The sequence below is a fragment of the Epinephelus lanceolatus genome, chromosome 2 (genome assembly GCF_041903045.1).
Source record: "Epinephelus lanceolatus isolate andai-2023 chromosome 2, ASM4190304v1, whole genome shotgun sequence".
Taxonomy (NCBI): Eukaryota; Metazoa; Chordata; class Actinopteri; order Perciformes; family Serranidae; genus Epinephelus; species Epinephelus lanceolatus.
The window spans coordinates 295,001-315,223 of record NC_135735.1 but is presented as its reverse complement, the minus strand read 5'-3'; the positions used below and the strand labels follow the sequence as shown (position 1 = coordinate 315,223).

The following is a 20,223-nucleotide window of genomic DNA, read 5'->3' as shown; positions in this document are numbered from 1 at the left end:
AATATATTTACTACATCCTGTTTAAATATCTGTGTATTACTTCTCATCACACACATATATATATTTACTACACCCTGTTTACATCTCTGTGTATTACTTCTCATCACACACATATATATATATTTATTACATCCTGTTTACATCTCTGTGTATTACTTCTCATCACACACATATATATATTTACTACATCCTGTTTACATCATCTCTGTGTATTACTTCTCATCACACACATATATATTTACTACATCCTGTTTACATCTCTGTGTATTACTTCTCATCACACACATATATATATATATATATTTACTACATCCTGTTTACATCGCTGTGTATTACTTCTCATCACACACATATATATATATATTTACTACATCCTGTTTACATCTCTGTGTATTACTTCTCATCACACACACATATATTTACTACATCCTGTTTACATCTCTGTGTATTACTTCTCATCACACACATATATATTTACTACATCCTGTTTACAACTGTGTATTACTTCTCACTACACAAACATATATATATTTACTACATCCTGTTTACATCTCTGTGTATAACTTCTCATCACACACACACACACACACACATATATATATATATATATATATATTTACTACATCCTGTTTACATCTCTGTGTATTACTTCTCACCACACACATATATATATTTACTACATCCTGTTTACATCTCTGTGTATTACTTCTCATCTCACACACATATATTTACTACATCCTGTTTACATCTCTGTGTATTACTTCTCATCACACACATATATATTTACTACATCCTGTTTACATCTGTGTATTACTTCTCATCACACACACATATATATTTACTACATCCTGTTTACATCTCTGTGTATTACTTCTCATCACACACATATATATATATTTATTACATCCTGTTTACATCTCTGTGTATTACTTCTCATCACACACACACATATATATATATATATATATATATATATATATATATATATATATATATATATATATATACTACATCCTGTTTACATCTCTGTGTATTACTTCTCATCACACACATATATATATTTACTACATCCTGGTTACATCTCTATGTATAACTTCTCATCACACACATATATAAATATATTTACTACATCCTGTTTACATCTCTGTGTATTACTTCTCATCACACACATATATATATTTACTACATCCTGGTTACATCTCCATGTATAACTTCTCATCACACACATATATAAATATATTTACTACATCCTGGTTACATCTCTGTGTATTACTTCTCATCACACACATATATATATTTACTACATCCTGGTTACATCTCCATGTATAACTTCTCATCACACACATATATAAATATATTTACTACATCCTGGTTACATCTCCATGTATTACTTCTCATCACACACATATATATATATTTACTACATCCTGGTTACATCTCCATGTATGACTTCTCATCACACACATATATATATATATTTACTACATCCTGGTTACATCTCCATGTATAACTTCTCATCACACACATATATATATATTTACTACATCCTGGTTACATCTCCATGTATTACTTCTCATCACACACATATATATATATTTACTACATCCTGGTTACATCTCCATGTATAACTTCTCATCACACACATATATAAATATATTTACTACATCCTGGTTACATCTCTGTGTATTACTTCTCATCACACACACATATATATATTTACTACATCCTGGTTACATCTCCATGTATAACTTCTCATCACACACATATATAAATATATTTACTACATCCTGGTTACATCTCTGTGTATTACTTCTCATCACACACATATATATATTTACTACATCCTGGTTACATCTCTGTGTATTACTTCTCATCACACACATATATATATTTACTACATCCTGTTTACATCTGTGTATTACTTCTCATCACACACATATATATATTTACTACATCCTGGTTACATCTCTATGTATAACTTCTCATCACACACATATATAAATATATTTACTACATCCTGGTTACATCTCTATGTATAACTTCTCATCACACACATATATAAATATATTTACTACATCCTGGTTACATCTGTGTATTACTTCTCATCACACACAAATATATTTACTACATCCTGTTTAAATATCTGTGTATTCCTTCTTATCACACACACATATATATATATATTTACTACATCCTGTTGACATCTAAATTGTTTGACATTACATCTGTTATAAATATATATTATTATTTATTATATGGTGTATTTCATCTCTTTATTTGATCATCTGATCTGTTTTATGTGTCAGACCCCCAGTGTTGCTCAGATGATATATGATTTATATATTCACTGAGCATTGTCAGAGGCAGCCTGAGATCTCAGATCATTTCTTTGTAACTGTTTAGACAACAACAAAGAAACTAAAGTTTAAATTCTGTCAGCCTGACCTGAGTTTTCTGATGTCTGATAGTCAAACATATTGAAGTCATTGACACATCTGTAACCTTTTGGTTTGTTCCTCCTCAGGTGGAAAACTCTCTGTCAGCTCCACCTGTCCAAACTCCCACCATCTCTGATAAGATGTCCCCTCCTGTCCTGTCCAATCACGTCGCTCCCTGGTTGTATATAAGCTCCAGCTGCAGACAGACCCCACATGATCGAGCCATGGCCTTCCTGTGGATCCTCTCCTGCCTCGCCTTTGCCGGCGCCGCCTATGGTAAGACAAAGTCTTTACCATCAGAGTAAGTGCTGAGAGAGTGACACGTGCTGTCCAGCTGACTCAGTCTGAAAGTTCATGGTTCATATCCGAGGCTCTCTGATTGGTTAAAAATCTTTTATTTCATTCAGGGATAGACCAACGTGTTTCATCTTAAGAGTCTTCATCAGGTTATCATACCTCTGATCAGGGTTTAATACCTCTGATCAGATTATCGTACCTCTGATTAGGGTATCATAGGTGTTTGTCTGTCCATGAATGAATGACGGATTTTTAACTAGTGTCGGAGTTCCTCAGATGTGTATCATGAACGTTCACACTGACTCGTTGCTTTGTGACTACTCGTCCAGTCCTTGAAGAGCACCTGATTTTTGGTGTCTTTCTGGTGTCTTGAGCTAGAGCAGCTCTCTCATCACATGCATGTTGTTGTTAATGATGTCATCATGATGTTACCAGGTTGCGGCACTCCCGCCATCCCTCCCGTTATTACCGGATACTCTCGTATCGTGAACGGTGAGGAGGCGGTGCCTCACTCCTGGCCCTGGCAGGTGTCCCTGCAGGTAAACACACACACACACACACACACACACACACACACAGGGTGTGTTACAAACATGTGATCTGACTCCTCTTGTTGTTGTTGTTGTTGTTTCAGGACTACACCGGCTTCCACTTCTGTGGCGGCTCTCTCATCAACGAGAACTGGGTGGTCACCGCTGCTCACTGCAACGTCAAGTAAGCCGCTTTGTCAGCTGATCTTTCAGGTGTTTGACACAAAATGGCCGCCTCATGTTTCTGTCTCCTTCCCCACAGGACGTCCCACCGCGTGATCATCGGAGAACACGACCGCTCCTCCAACGCTGAAGACATCCAGGTCATGAGAATCGGCAAGGTGGGTGACAAACCACACCGTCGTTACTGGGGCAACAAGATCACAAACCACGCCAGCTCCTGGTCTCATGCCGGCATCTTCCTGTGTGTTCACCGCTCATAACTCTGTCATTTCCTGTCAGGTGTTCAAGCACCCCCGCTACAACGGCTACACCATCAACAATGACATCCTGCTCATCAAGCTGGCCAGCCCCGCTCAAATGAACATGCGTGTTTCCCCTGTGTGTGTGGCTGAGACCGGAGACAACTTCCCCGGAGGCATGAAGTGTGTGACCACTGGCTGGGGCCTGACCCGCCACAACGGTGAGAGCATCAGCCGGCCAATCACGTCACGGTTCACAGTTCAGGTTTAAGTAAAACCTGCTGGTTTTTGGTTCCAGCTGGCAACCAACTTTTCAGGTTCTGTTTAAGTTTGGTGGGAATGTTCTGAGCAGGAACCAGAACAGAACGTGTTCCATGTTGGTGTAAAAGGTGTCACTGTGTGTCCGTGATGTTTGCTTTTGTATCACAGCTCCTGACACCCCCGCCCTGCTGCAGCAGGCCGCCCTCCCCCTGCTGACCAATGAGCAGTGCCGTCGTTACTGGGGCAACAAGATCAGCGACCTGATGATCTGTGCCGGAGCGTCCGGAGCCTCCTCTTGCATGGTGGGTGGTGCAGACGGGTGACAAAGATGGAACAGTGTGGATCCTGAGCTCCTGTTGTTGATCTCTCTGTTTATTGTTGTTTGTTCAGGGCGACTCTGGCGGTCCTCTGGTCTGCCAGAAGGCCGGAGCCTGGACTCTGGTCGGTATCGTGTCCTGGGGCAGTGGAACCTGCACTCCCACCATGCCCGGCGTGTACGCCCGTGTCACTGAGCTCCGCGCCTGGATGGATCAGACCATCGCTGCCAACTGAGCATGTCCGACAGGACGGCTTTCAGTTTAACCTGATCATCAATAAAACACTGAAACTGTCAAACACGTGTGTCGCTGTCACTCGTTCACGCTGAGCTGATATGTTGGTTCAGACTTAGTGTAAAGAAATACTCTGACATTTTGACAAATCAGAGGCCTTGTTACAGAAACTTCCTCCATCTGAAATCCTGTCTCATCTTAGTTTAGGATGACTTTTAAGATTTTGGGCTTCACACAAACATGGATCAGATTTCAGGAGTTTAGATCAGACAGAACTGTCCTAACTGTGGAGTTTCCCAAGTTAAGAATCCCAAACTGCATCCACCCTCTGTATGACAGTAATGAACAGAACATGAACCTATCGCTGCCTTCCACTCAAAGATACGGACATGACAGGACGAGTGCTGATTAAAGAATCAAAATTACCGTCATTGTTTGGATTTCTTAGGTTAAGAGAGGAGGTCTGAGCCAGGACTGGACACAGCCAGGCGTTTAGGAATTATATCTGTAAGAGGAATATTTTTCCTGTCTATAAATTTAGGTAAAGAGCAGTGATGATATTTTTCTGCGATGAGGCCCCAGATGTTTTTGTCCTCACAATAAGTGTATTTGTAACAGATCCAGACCCACTGCGTTGTGTTCAGGTACACAATCAGACCGTGGACACTGGTGTATCGTGTCAAACTCAGGTTTATTCTTTTTATGAGTCCAAACAAAAGCAAAATGCTGTCATGTGTATTCACCAACGTAAGAAAAAGACAAACTGATACGTGTATCCCATGTGAACATGAAATGGTGGATGCCAGAACAAACACACAGGAAATATGTGGTTTAGCTCAATCTCTCAGAACTCAACTTAGGGGTAAAATACCCAACAGAAAACTACCCTGATGACATTCTGCATTAATATGCTGCTCTGTGCACTTCATTCAATATCAGAAGGTAAAATTCTCAGTTTAGAATCATGCTGATATAAATAAACTCGTCTCACAGCCAAGTTAACTGCAGACTGACAAGAGACCAGAAGTATCCGGTACATTTACTCACAGACAGCAGAGGGCGCAGTCACACACACAAATACAGTGAAAATACAGTATTCCCACTACACAGAAGAAAATCTTCGAAAAAAATGAACGATTGAGGGACTTTGGTAAAATGACTACATATTCTATTCAAACACAAAACATGATTTATCTATCTGCTAGTAAGTGTCTGTGTCCAGACAGCTGCAGTGTAACTTCAGTAAGTATGTGGTATTAAAAGAATTCATGATATAAAAATATGATAATAAACTTCATTAACTGTCAGATATTAAAACCTGGTTTCTGGCTGCAGGTTTGACATTTGTAGACGTGGAGTAAAAATGTTTTTGTAAGATTGGCAGCGACTTTAGAGGACTAATAAAAATTCCAGATTTGTATTCATTTGACTGGAGAAGGTTTGGAAACATCCAGAAGTGATATTAAATATTGTGTGTGTCCCAGTGGAAGCAAGCACACACCAAACATCAGACCACAGAAGAAGCATCACCAACCTCCACTGATACAGTACTCACAACAACAGGTGTTAAATCCAGAAACCACATTGTTCATATTGTTCCAGACTTTTTAAAGTAAATAAAATACTGAGGGTGACTTGTGTTTGTTCATTCATTCATCAAGGACAAAAGAATGAATTCATGAGCTTCAACAACTCAGCTCAGCGTGAACGAGTGACAGCGACACACGTGTTTGACAGTTTCAGTGTTTTATTGATGATCAGGTTAAACTGAAAGCCGTCCTGTCGGACATGCTCAGTTGGCAGCGATGGTCTGATCCATCCAGGCGCGGAGCTCAGTGACACGGGCGTACACGCCGGGCATGGTGGGAGTGCAGGTTCCACTGCCCCAGGACACGATACCGACCAGAGTCCAGGCTCCGGCCTTCTGGCAGACCAGAGGACCGCCAGAGTCGCCCTGAACAAACAACAATAAACAGAGAGATCAACAACAGGAGCTCAGGATCCACACTGTTCCATCTTTGTCACCCGTCTGCACCACCCACCATGCAAGAGGAGGCTCCGGACGCTCCGGCACAGATCATCAGGTCGCTGATCTTGTTGCCCCAGTAACGACGGCACTGCTCATTGGTCAGCAGGGGGAGGGCGGCCTGCTGCAGCAGGGCGGGGGTGTCAGGAGCTGTGATACAAAAGCAAACATCACGGACACACAGTGACACCTTTTACACCAACATGGAACACGTTCTGTTCTGGTTCCTGCTCAGAACATTCCCACCAAACTTAAACAGAACCTGAAAAGTTGGTTGCCAGCTGGAACCAAAAACCAGCAGGTTTTACTTAAACCTGAACTGTGAACCGTGACGTGATTGGCCGGCTGATGCTCTCACCGTTGTGGCGGGTCAGGCCCCAGCCAGTGGTCACACACTTCATGCCTCCGGGGAAGTTGTCTCCGGTCTCAGCCACACACACAGGGGAAACACGCATGTTCATTTGAGCGGGGCTGGCCAGCTTGATGAGCAGGATGTCATTGTTGATGGTGTAGCCGTTGTAGCGGGGGTGCTTGAACACCTGACAGGAAATGACAGAGTTATGAGCGGTGAACACACAGGAAGATGCCGGCATGAGACCAGGAGCTGGCGTGGTTTGTGATCTTGTTGCCCCAGTAACGACGGTGTGGTTTGTCACCCACCTTGCCGATTCTCATGACCTGGATGTCTTCAGCGTTGGAGGAGCGGTCGTGTTCTCCGATGATCACGCGGTGGGACGTCCTGTGGGGAAGGAGACAGAAACATGAGGCGGCCATTTTGTGTCAAACACCTGAAAGATCAGCTGACAAAGCGGCTTACTTGACGTTGCAGTGAGCAGCGGTGACCACCCAGTTCTCGTTGATGAGAGAGCCGCCACAGAAGTGGAAGCCGGTGTAGTCCTGAAACAACAACAACAACAACAAGAGGAGTCAGATCACATGTTTGTAACACACCCTGTGTGTGTGTGTGTGTGTGTGTGTGTGTGTGTTTACCTGCAGGGACACCTGCCAGGGCCAGGAGTGAGGCACCGCCTCCTCACCGTTCACGATACGAGAGTATCCGGTAATAACGGGAGGGATGGCGGGAGTGCCGCAACCTGGTAACATCATGATGACATCATTAACAACAACATGCATGTGATGAGAGAGCTGCTCTAGCTCAAGACACCAGAAAGACACCAAAAATCAGGTGCTCTTCAAGGACTGGACGAGTAGTCACAAAGCAACGAGTCAGTGTGAACGTTCATGATACACATCTGAGGAACTCCGACACTAGTTAAAAATCCGTCATTCATTCATGGACAGACAAACACCTATGATACCCTAATCAGAGGTACGATAATCTGATCAGAGGTATTAAACCCTGATCAGAGGTATGATAACCTGATGAAGACTCTTAAGATGAAACACGTTGGTCTATCCCTGAATGAAATAAAAGATTTTTAACCAATCAGAGAGCCTCGGATATGAACCATGAACTTTCAGACTGAGTCAGCTGGACAGCACGTGTCACTCTCTCAGCACTTACTCTGATGGTAAAGACTTTGTCTTACCATAGGCGGCGCCGGCAAAGGCGAGGCAGGAGAGGATCCACAGGAAGGCCATGGCTCGATCATGTGGGGTCTGTCTGCAGCTGGAGCTTATATACAACCAGGGAGCGACGTGATTGGACAGGACAGGAGGGGACATCTTATCAGAGATGGTGGGAGTTTGGACAGGTGGAGCTGACAGAGAGTTTTCCACCTGAGGAGGAACAAACCAAAAGGTTACAGATGTGTCAATGACTTCAATATGTTTGACTATCAGACATCAGAAAACTCAGGTCAGGCTGACAGAATTTAAACTTTAGTTTCTTTGTTGTTGTCTAAACAGTTACAAAGAAATGATCTGAGATCTCAGGCTGCCTCTGACAATGCTCAGTGAATATATAAATCATATATCATCTGAGCAACACTGGGGGTCTGACACATAAAACAGATCAGATGTTCAAATAAAGAGATGAAATACACCATATAATAAATAATAATATATATTTATAACAGACGTAATGTCAAACAATTTAGATGTCAACAGGATGTAGTAAATATATATATATGTGTGTGATGAGAAGGAATACACAGATATTTAAACAGGATGTAGTAAATATATTTGTGTGTGATGAGAAGTAATACACAGATGTAACCAGGATGTAGTAAATATATTTATATATGTGTGTGATGAGAAGTAATACACAGAGATGTAACCAGGATGTAGTAAATATATATGTATATATATATATATATATATATATGTGTGTGTGTCTGTGTGTGTGTGATGAGAAGTAATACACAGAGATGTAAACAGGATGTAGTAAATATATATATGTTTGTGTGGTGAGAAGTAATACACAGTTGTAAACAGGATGTAGTAAATATATATGTGTGTGATGAGAAGTAATACACAGAGATGTAAACAGGATGTAGTAAATATATATATGTTTGTGTGGTGAGAAGTAATACACAGTTGTAAACAGGATGTAGTAAATATATATATGTGTGTGATGAGAAGTAATACACAGAGATGTAACCAGGATGTAGTAAATATATATATGTTTGTGTGGTGAGAAGTAATACACAGTTGTAAACAGGATGTAGTAAATATATATGTGTGTGATGAGAAGTAATACACAGAGATGTAAACAGGATGTAGTAAATATATATATGTGTGTGATGAGAAGTAATACACAGAGATGTAAACAGGATGTAGTAAATATATATGTGTGTGATGAGAAGTAATACACAGAGGTGTAAACAGGATGTAGTAAATATATTTGTGTGTGATGAGAAGTAATACACAGAGATGTAAACAGGATGTAGTAAATATATATATATATGTGTGTGATGAGAAGTAATACACAGAGATGTAAACAGGATGTAGTAAATATATATGTGTGTGTGATGAGAAGTAATACACAGAGATGTAAACAGGATATAGTAAATATATATGTGTGTATGATGGTAGAGATCAACAAAGTTTCATCATTTTTTCATCCGTTTCGTATTTTCTGATGTATTGATCGATCTTTATTATAAAATATTGTAATATATATTTCTCAGTTTCTCAGAGTCCGAGATGACATCTTCAGATGTCTTTCTGTGTCCAACAGTCCAAAACAGAAAGAGACTCTGTTTACAGTGAAATCAAACAGATACAATCAGTTCATCATCAGTTATCAATCAATAATCAATGAGTAGACTGATGATTTCAGCCTGAATCAAAGATCAGAGATTAGTGAGGTTGAGTTTTGTCAGACATCTCAGAGTTGATGTTTCGAATGTTGTCAAATTTTTCAGTCAGTGGAAACATGAATAAAACACTGTCTGTTACATAAAACCTAACAAATGTCATGTCTCAATCAGAATCTGATTTTTGACACAGTTTATGTCTATTGTTACTTGGTCCTTGTCTCTGAGACGTGAGGATCCAATTGTCTTTTGGAGTAAAAAGTATTTCACTCCAGTCTTTGTGTGTTTTTATGTCTAAAGTATTTTTGTTATTTCTTTACTACGAAATAAAAGCAGAAGTTCTGATGAATCATTGGTTTTAGTTTATAAGTTTTAAAGTCCAGCTGCTCTCAAAGTCACTGTTAAGTTTGAATTTCCAGTCAGGTCCAGGCTGCAGGTCAGGCTTTCATAATGACATTAAATTACAGTCTCTGTCTGAGTCTGAACTGAACTGGGGATAAAGCTTTTAGTTTCTCTGCAGTGTGGAACAATCTGCAGCTTCAGGACATGGTGACCCCAGAGTTATAAACCACGGTGAGTCCAGACCGTCTGTGTGCAGCTGTTTATCTGATCTTCATGTTACTCAGATCTCTGGGGTTTATTTTCTGTTGAAACGTTGCTTCTGTTCAATAACTGAACTAAACAAAAGAATGAAAAGTTTGTAACTATGTGGAATGGATATGTGTATGGTAGCAGGTATACGTCTGTGGTATTGATGTTGTCTTTGTAACTTGTGAAGTTGCCTGTGTAATGTATGTCTATTCTCGTGGCTGTACGGAATGTGAAAATAATCTCCTGAAAAGGACAATAAACCTATCTGTTCTTGGCCGAGTTTCCTGTGTGACAGAGATCTTTGATCTCAGTGAGACAAATTAAAAAAAAAGATGCTACATGCTAATGACTACATTTTGCCAGATGATGAGACTGACTTCATGATGGAAGCAGAAAATGGCGTCCAACAGCAGAGAGGGTGAGTAAGGGGCCGTACATATGTTGTGTTCTTCCAACCTGTTATCCATTGTTTTCAATGTAGATGTGCGGCAGGTGCACAAGCACACATTACTGAGTGTCTATTTTTCCTGCACCCTGAGATAAACCGAGTTAAATTTTTAGAATGCAGCTGCATGCACCTCAAGTCATGTGACAAGGAACAACCAATCACAGCCCACAGATATCTTTCCTTCAGTAAATATCAGTCTGTGATAAATATGGAGGAGAAGTTGATCATGTTAGTGCAGGCTTCACATCTGTCCCACAAACAGACAGGAAGTAGATCAGCTCTGACCTCAGGACTTCATGTAAACAGGCTGTGACACGGTGCTGGTTATGGTTGCTTAGCAACCTCAGATGCAACCTGCCGCCACACTCCTGAAAGCTGGAACAGAAAAGGCACATGAGTCACACAGTGCCTGACCTCGTGTTTTCCAGGTGGATAAAGACTCAGCATGTGTACGACCCCTCAATGATTCAATAAGAAAATGAGTTGTGACGGATAACTCGACCAGTGTGTCAGCTATGAAGGTCAAAAGGTTTTCTCTGAAGAAGGCCTCGCTTTTCTTCAGCTCATCAAGCTGGCCAGCCCCGCCCAGATGAACATGCGTGTTTCCCCTGTGTGTGTGGCTGAGACCGGAGACAACTTCCCCGGAGGCATGAAGTGTGTGACCACTGGCTGGGGCCTGACCCGCCACAACGGTGAGAGCATCAGCCGGCCAATCACGTTACGGTTCACACTTCAGGTTTAAGTAAAACCTGCTGGTTTTTGGTTCCAGCTGGGAACCAACTTTTCAGGTTTCATCAGCTGAAAATGATGCACAAAAAAACATTTCATTTCATCAACAGTGATACTGGTTTTCCTCTTTTTCGTAAGAGAGTCATGTTGTTGATTTTATTTATGGTATATATTGTTGTTCACATGAAGAGCTGAACAGAGAGAAACTGACCGTGTACTCATGATCGGACTCGACCTGCAGTTTGTTTCTTCCTGCTCCTTTTCAGGCATCAAATGTTAAATACTGTTGCTTATTGGAAATCTGTTTTATATGTCCACATTTTATTTAATTTCATTTTATTTTACATATGCATGAGTATTGAGTTCAGAGAGCAGGTTGACACCTGATGGTTTTTTATGACTCACACAAACGTATTTTATTAACATCTGAAAATATATTTTTCACAGAGCACATTTCATCCAACATGTAACAGATGGAGCATCAACATGTTTCCTGTCGGCAGCGTCTGTTTGTCTGTGTGTCTCTGTCTCCAGTGTGGTGTCAGGTGTGACGTCAGGTGTGACGTCAGGTGCGTCTGGGCGGGCAATCGTGGCCAACGCGGCGGCAGTAGCAGATGGCGTTGAAGAAGCGGCAGTAGCAGGTGTCACAGCGGTCACAGCAGGGCAGTGGGTAACCCAGACAGGACTGCTGGTGGGGGATGCAGCGTCGTGATGAACGCATGGCTCGACCCTGAAGCTGCAGGGCTGCTGACGAGTCCTGGAAACAGGAAAGAGGAAACACACCTTCACTGGAGTCATCTCATGACACGTTCACTGTCATCTGGAAGAAAGAAACTTCAGGATTTCTCTGTATCTTTAAATATGCCGCACCCACCTCATCGTAGGACGCTGTGTCCATCAGGAAGTGATCCTCCACTGAGTCAACAGGCAGGAGGGCGGGTTCCTGCATGGGGTCGGGGGCGTGGCTTCTCTCTGCTGTACATGGGAAACAGACCTGATGTGGTTACATGACTTTTATCTGTCTGAAGTGTCTCTTGATGCCTGCATGACACTGTACAGTTTCATGCACTGCTCACACAGGCAATGTGACCAAGGCCACACCACCTGTGTGAGCAGTGCATGATGGCAACCTCAATGATCTGCTGCAGCTCGAACACTGGCAGTGTTCACACAGACAGCGTTGCTGCTGTATCTACTGTATTTTCTCTCAGTTATGGAGCCGTGCAGCCGCTGCCTCGTCAACAACATGGTAATGATGATATTTCACAATAAACAGCCTCGTGTTAACAAATGAAGAGATTCTGTCCACAGACGTTTAATTTTGAAACAGGAAGTGTTCAGTTAAAAATAAGTTTTTATATTTTTTTATGTCTGTAATAGACAGACACTGAGACTGTACTGTAAGTTGATATAAAGTCAGTATTATTATTAAAAGATCATTTTCACTTTTGCTGAAACTGTGTCACAGTGGAAAAAACAGGTGACACTGAATCTCTAGACGTTCTGCTGCTTACGCAGGTATTTTTGTAGGTGTATGACAGTTTAAATTTAAATATTGGTGTTTGTTATTGTTTATAATATTATTTAGGCTTTTTTGTGATCATGTTGATGAGGGAAGTAGGTCATATGGATATGGGCGGGGATATTAGGTTAATATAGGCACCTGCTCACCTGTGTGGCCAGAGAGAAAGAGAGAGAGAGGGTGAGCAGGGTCGCCGTATTTTTTGTTGACCGCTATTTTCTTCGATCACTGTGATCACTTTGATTATGAGTTTGTGCACGGTATCATGAGTTGATTATTTCTTTTTCGTTAATAAAAAGTTAAACTTATTTTTTCGCATCTCAGTGATTTTTCCCGTTGAGCGCGTCAGACAAAGGAAAGGCCCGGCCGCAGCCTCTCAGCGACTCTTTGTTTTGTGAAGTCGCTACACAGGCAGTGTGGCTGATCTAACCTGCTGGGTGCTGAAATAAAAAAACATGACATTATGTGATGACCACATGCTGTTCACGCAGGCAGTGCAGTCCATGCTTCAACTTAATTAAGTTGTTTGAATCTTTTCTGCTGCAGTTCACACATTTTCTACATAAACACTCAAACACACAAACACACTTCCTCTGTTTTGACCAAAGTAAAAAACATCGGCTAACACCTGCTAACACCTGCTAACATCTAACATTTGCTAACACTTGCTAATCTGCTAACAACTGCTAACACCTACTAACATCAGCACAAACACCTGCTAACATCTGCTATCACTTGCTAACATCTGCTAACACCTACTAACATCTGCACAAACACCTGCTAACATCTGCTATCACCTACTAACATCTGCTAACAACTGGTATCACCTACTAACATCTGCACAAACACCTGCTAACTTTTGCTATCACCTACTAACTCCTACTTACATCTGCTAACATCTGCTATCACCTACTAACATCTGCCCAATATGACACTTTATCTGCCACCTGACACTTAGTCTAGTCTTAAATGTGGAGACAGTGTCTGCCTCCCGGACCGTAACAGGAAGATGATTCCACAGACACACAGGAATTTGGTGTGTGGTGTGTGAAACACCAAATTCCTGTGTGTTTCACACCAAGTAACACACTCAGGCAAAAACTGGTACACCCCAAAGACAGGGTACCACACACTCAAAAAGCAACTTGGTATATGCTGTCCAATGCAGTGAGGAATGCAAGGACTCATACACTGGTGAAACCAAACAACCATTAAACAAACGCATGGCTCAACACAGAAGGGCAAACTCCTCAGGTCCAGTTTCTGCTGTTTATTTACATCTAAAGGAGAAGGCTCACTCCTTTGAGGACAGCAATGTGAAAATCTTGGACAGAGAGGACAGATGTTCGAAAGAGGGGTGAAAGAATCCATCTATGTTAAAATAGAGAAACCGTCTCTAAACAGGGGAGGTGGCCTGAGACACCACCTATCCTCCATTTACAATGCGGCCCTTGCTGCTGTACCTAAGAGACTGAACAACAAAGACTGCCCGAAACTAACCTCAAGTGGCTCAAAGAAACACAACGACAGTCGTTCACTGGTAACCACACATCATGCCTAACGACTGTTGCTCACCAGTGGCCCCACCCACTCCTAACGACCGTCGTTCACTAGTGTGACTCACCTGACCCAAACAATGGTCCAGTGAAGCTCCACTAACGAAGTATTGTCTTATGAGAGTGGTGGGTGTACACCTCCACAGAGGTTAAAAACCTGAGTCTTACTCCACTGTTTGTCAGACTAGTGAGGACTAGTCAGACTGATGCGTTGAGAACTGATGAAGCTGCTTGGATAAGAGGCGAAACGTCTTCTAGACAAAATCAAAGTCCAGTTGCCTACGATTTAATTGTTGCCAGAATGGAATTGACCTGGATAAATGAGAAAATCCACAGACCTGATAATAGAGAGTTACAGTAATCCAGCCTTGAGGTAACAAAAGTGTGGACCAATTTTTCTGCATCTTTTCGGGTCAGGATAGGCCTAATTTTCACAATATTACGCAGATGAAAAAATGCAGTCCGTGAGGTTTGTTTTAAATGAGAATTAAAAGACAAATCTTGATCAAATGTTACTCCGAGGTTTCTTACGGTAGTGCTAGAGGCCAGAGCAATGCCATCTAGAGAAACTATGTCATCAGATAAAGAGTCTCTGAGTTGTTTGGGGCCAAGAACAATAACTTCAGTTTTGTCTGAATTTAACATCAGGAAATTGGTGCTCATCCAAGTTTTTATGTTTTTAAGGCAATTATGGAGTTTAGTTAATTGATTACTTTCTTCTGGCTTCATCGATAAATACAACTGTGTATCATCCGCATAACAATGGAAATTTATAGAGTGATTTCTAATGATGTTACCTAAAGGAAGCATATATAGAGTAAATAGGATTGGTCCGAGCACAGAACCTTGCGGAACTCCAAAATAAACTTTAGTACGTAAGGATGACTTATTATGAACGTCAACAAACTGAAAACGATCAGATAAATAAGATTTAAACCAGCTTAGTGCAGAACCATTTAGGCCAATTAACTGTTCCAGTCTCTGTAGCAGAATTTGATGGTCAATAGTGTCAAATGCCGCACTAAGATCTAATAAAACAAGTACAGAGACAAGTCCTTTGTCTGAAGCAATCAGAAGGTCATTTGTAATTTTAACTAGAGCTGTCTCAGTGCTATGATGCACTCTAAATCCTGACTGAAATTCCTCAAATAAATTATTATCATGGAGAAAATCACACAGCTGGTCTGCGACTACTTTCTCAAGGATCTTTGACATAAAGGGAAGATTAGATATTGGTCTATAGTTGGCTAACACCTCTGGATCCAGGGTGGGCTTTTTTAGGAGAGGTTTAATTACAGCTACCTTAAAAGACTGTGGTACATAGCCTGTTAATAAGGATATATTGATCATATCTAATATATGAGTGTTAACTAAAGGAAAGACCTCCTTAAGTAGCCTAGTTGGGATGGGGTCTAAGAGACACGTTGATGATTTAGATGAAGAAATCACTGCGGTCAATTCTTGAAGAGAAATTGAGAAGAAGCAATCTAAATATATATTAGGTCTTACAGCTGTGTTTGAGGTTAGATAGGTACTATCTGAGGACAGGAGGTCATGAATTTTGCCTCTAATAGTTAGAATTTTGTCATTAAAAAAGCTCATAAAATCATTACTGCTAAGGGCTAAAGGAATACAAGGCTCAATAGAGCTGTGACTCTCAGTCAGCCTGGCTACAGTGCTGAAAAGAAACCTGGGGTTGTTCTTGTTTTCTTCTATTAATGCTGAGTAATAGTTTGCTCTGGCATTGCGGAGGCCCCTCTTATAAGTTTTGAGACTGTCTGTCCAGATTAAACGAGATTCTTCCAGTTTGGTTAATCGCCAATTCCTTTCAAACTTTGTTTTAACTTATGGGTTTGAGAGTTATACCAAGGAGCGAACTTTCTTTGCTTTGTTAACTTCTTTTTAAGAGGAGCTACAGAGTCGAGTGTTGTTCGCAGCGAGCCTACGGCGCTATCGACAAGATGATCAATTCGGGAGAGGTTAAAGTCAGTACGGGAAACCTCTGTTACTGAAGGACATGGTATTAAATTTAACAACGGAGGAATAATTTCCTCAAATTTTGCGACAGCACTATCTGATAAACATCTAGTATAGTAACTGTTGCTGAGTGGCGTGTAATCGAGTAAAAAGAAATCAAAAGTAATCAAATAATGATCCGATAGCAAGGGATTCTGTGGAAAGGTCTCAGATGTTAGCAGGTGTCTGTTAGGTTATCAATTTTAATTCCATATGTCAGAACTAGATCGAAGGTATGGTTAAAACAGTGAGTGGGTTCATGTACACACAGTGTACATGAACACAGTGGCACAGTGGCCAACACAGTGGCTATTTCACCTGTGCCTCATAAGACTACTCCAGTTAATTTGGCACTTTTTCACCCATTAAATTATGCTACTTTGACAGACATAGTTAGAAACCTTAGGTCCACTACCTACTGCCTTGACACTCTGCCTACAAGCTTTTTTAAAGATGTTTTTAACTGCATAGCATCAGATATACTACAGATAGTCAACTGTTCTCTTCAGTCAGGCCTTTTTCCAACGGCCCTGAAGACTGCAGTCATTAAACCTCTCTTAAAAAAGCCTAATCTGGATGCCTCAGTAATAAATAACTACAGGCCCATATCAAACCTACCATTTTTAGGAAAGATCATTGAAATGGTTGTTTTTCAGCAACTTAACACCTTATTGGAGCAAAACAATTCCTTTGATGCCTTTCAGTCTGGATTTCAAGCACATCACAGCACTGAGACTGCACTTGTAAACGTTTTAAATGACATTCATCTGAGCAGTGATGCATCAAAGATTTCGGTTCTGGTATTACTGGACCTCAGTGCTGCATTCGACACAGTTGACCATAACATACTGCTCGACAGACTAGAAAAGTTTGTGGGACTTTCTGGCACTGTGCTAAATTGGTTTAAATCTTATTTACAAGACAGGGATTTCTTTGTGTCACTTGGCAATTATGAATCTGTGTGAACAAAGATTACATGTGGAGTTCCTCAAGGGTCCATTCTTGGGCCTCTTCTGTTCAACATCTATATGCTCCCTCTTGCTCAGATTATGGAATATCATAACATCTCCTACCATACTTATGCAGATGACACACAGCTTTACATAACAGTGTCACCAGATGACTACAGTCCCCTATATCTACTAAATAAGTGCATTGACGAAATCAATACGTGGATGTGCCAGAATTTTCTACAACTAAACACAGAAAAAACTGAGATAGTTGTTTTTGGCCCCAAAGAACAAAGATCAATAGTCAGTGCTCACCTTGACGCCATGACACTAAAACCTACAAATCAAGCCAGAAATCTTGGTGTAGTTCTGGACTCAGACCTAAATTTCAATAGTCACATTAAGACAATTACTAAATCAGCCTACTGCCACCTCAAAAACATAGCAAGAATAAAAGAATTTCTGTCTAAACAAGATACAGAAAAACTTGTTCATGCTTTCATTTTCAGCAGGCTGGACTATTGTAACGGTGTCTTCACAGGCCTGAGTAAAAAATCAATCAGACAACTGCAGCTCGTCCAGAACACTGCTGCCAGAGTCCTCACCAACACCAAGAGAGTGGAGCACATTACACCAGTGCTTAAGTCACTGCACTGGCTTCCTGTATGTCAAAGGATAGACTTTAAAATCTTGTTACTTGTCTATAAAGCACTAAATGGTCTCGGGCCTAAATACATCTCTGATATACTTGTACGTTATGAAGCATCCAGACCCCTCAGATCATCTGGAACAGGTTTACTCAGTGTTCCCAGGATCAAAACCAAACAAGGTGAAGCAGCCTTTAGTTTCTATGCTCCCCGCCTGTGGAACAAACTTCCAGAATATCTGAGGTCGGCTGAAACTGTCAACTCATTTAAATCAGGGTTTAAAACATTACTATTTACTGCAGCTTACCAGTGAACTAGATATGTAACTTATTGTTAGGATAATCTGTAGCTATTGTTTTTATATTTGTCTGCTGTTGCTTTTGCTTTATGTTTGCTTTTTAAATGCATTTTCTGCACTGTTTTTCTTGCTTTTAGCTTTTGTTTTTAATGATCTATTGTTCCTTTAATGTTTTATCTTAACGTATTTCCCTTGTAAAGCACATTGAATTGCCTTGTGTATGAATGGTGCTATATAGATAAAATTGCCTTGCCTTGCCTCGCCTTACACCCTGACTGAAGCTAATGGAGTCTAATAATGAGATAAATGCGGTAGCCAGAGAGTCATTATCAACGTTAATTCAGATACAAATTCAGAATACGGGCCAGGAGCACGGTACACTATAACAAATAAAAGTGGCTGCGAGGTTTTCCAGGTCGGATGAAAAAGACTAAGAACGAGGCTTTCAAATGAATTATAATCTAGTTTAGATTTAGGGCTGATTAACAGACTAGAGTTAAAAATGGCTGCAACTCTCCCTCCTCGGCCGCTGCCTCAAGGAATGTGGGTATTATTATGACTGGGAGGAGTGGATTCATTGAGACTGACATATTCATCTGGACACAGCCAGGTTTCAGTAAGACTGAGTAAATCAATATGATTATCTGATATTAATTTGTTTACTAACACTGCTTTAGACGATAGAGACCTGATATTTAACAGTCCACATTTAATTCTCCTGTTTTGTCTTTCTGTCACAGAAGAGGTTTTAATTTTTATGAGGTTGTTATGCACAACTCCTCTTTGTTTAATTTTAGATTTGGATAATTTAGGTGGTCGGGGGACAGACACCGGTTGTATAAAACTATGGGTGGGTAACTGCACTCGAAGCTCAGGGAAGCGTATAGGACTGTGACTCTGAGTCCTGATCTCAACTCTGAGTTGTCAGGGTTTTGAATTAGAAATAAACTTTGCCAGATTTCTCCATCCAAAGTGGGATGAATGCCGTCTTTCGTAATAAGACCAGGTTTTCCCCAGAAAGTTTGCCAATGATTAACGAAACCCACATTGTTTGCTGGACACCACCTGGACAGCCAGCGATTAAATGATGACATGTGGCTAAACATGTCATCACTGGTCAGATTTGGGAGGGGTCCAGAGAAAACTAGGGAGTCCGACATCGATTTTGCATATTCACACACCGAGGCAATATTAATTTTAGTGACGTCTGATTGGCGTAACCAGGTGTCATTGCCACCGACGTGAATAACAATCTTACTGAATCTACATTTAGCTTTAGCCAGCAGTTTTAAATTTGATTCAGTGTCGCCCACTCTGGCCCCAGGGATACATTTGACTATGGCCGCTGGTGTTGCTAACTTCACGTTCCTCAGAATAGAGCTGCCAATAACCAAAGTTTTATCCTCAGCGGGTGTGTCGCTGAGTGGGGAAAAGTGATTAGAAACGTGAACAGGCTGGTGGTGAGCCGTGGGCTTCGGCTTGGAGCTACGCTTCTCACGAACAGTCACCCAGCCTCCCAGCTGCACGGGTGTTACCGGAAGACCGCTAGCAGAGGCTATGCTATGTGGCTCCACACCGGCTACAGGGGACTGGCTAACTACAACAGCTACCGAGTGATTTTCCATGGTGTGGAGCCGCTCTTCTAATTCACTAAGCCTCGCCTCCAACACAGCAAATAAGCTACACTTGTTACAATTACCACTGTCGCTAAAGGAGGCAG

General features: G+C 41.2%; 3 protein-coding genes across 3 annotated transcripts in view; 1 reads left to right on the top strand and 2 right to left on the bottom strand.

Moving 5' to 3' along the window:
* The first annotated feature begins 2,609 nt into the window (after positions 1-2,609).
* On the top strand, positions 2,610-4,563 carry LOC117254867 (chymotrypsin A). The gene is made up of 7 exons (XM_033623316.2): positions 2,610-2,714; positions 3,171-3,274; positions 3,370-3,449; positions 3,528-3,606; positions 3,728-3,908; positions 4,117-4,250; positions 4,339-4,563. Exons 1-7 carry the CDS (start codon positions 2,663-2,665, stop codon positions 4,498-4,500), a joined length of 792 nt encoding a protein of 263 aa, XP_033479207.2. The 5' UTR covers positions 2,610-2,662; the 3' UTR covers positions 4,501-4,563.
* A 1,665-nt stretch (positions 4,564-6,228) lies between these two features.
* LOC117250541 (chymotrypsin A-like) lies at positions 6,229-8,180 on the bottom strand. The gene is made up of 7 exons (XM_033616562.2): positions 8,076-8,180; positions 7,516-7,619; positions 7,343-7,422; positions 7,186-7,264; positions 6,884-7,064; positions 6,542-6,675; positions 6,229-6,453 (listed from the first exon to the last, which is right to left on the bottom strand). The coding sequence occupies exons 1-7, from the start codon at positions 8,125-8,127 to the stop codon at positions 6,292-6,294; spliced, it is 792 nt and encodes a 263-aa protein (XP_033472453.1). The 5' UTR covers positions 8,128-8,180; the 3' UTR covers positions 6,229-6,291.
* Positions 8,181-11,834: 3,654 nt separating this feature from the next.
* agrp (agouti related neuropeptide) overlaps positions 11,835-20,223 on the bottom strand; it is a 13,507-nt gene continuing 5,118 nt past the window's right edge. The window contains exons 3-4 of the mRNA XM_033631076.2: positions 12,389-12,489; positions 11,835-12,271 (exon numbers count right to left, since the gene is read on the bottom strand). Coding sequence (XP_033486967.1) covers positions 12,080-12,271; positions 12,389-12,489 — 293 coding nt within the window. The 3' untranslated portion in view covers positions 11,835-12,079. The remainder of the gene's footprint in view (positions 12,272-12,388; positions 12,490-20,223) is intronic.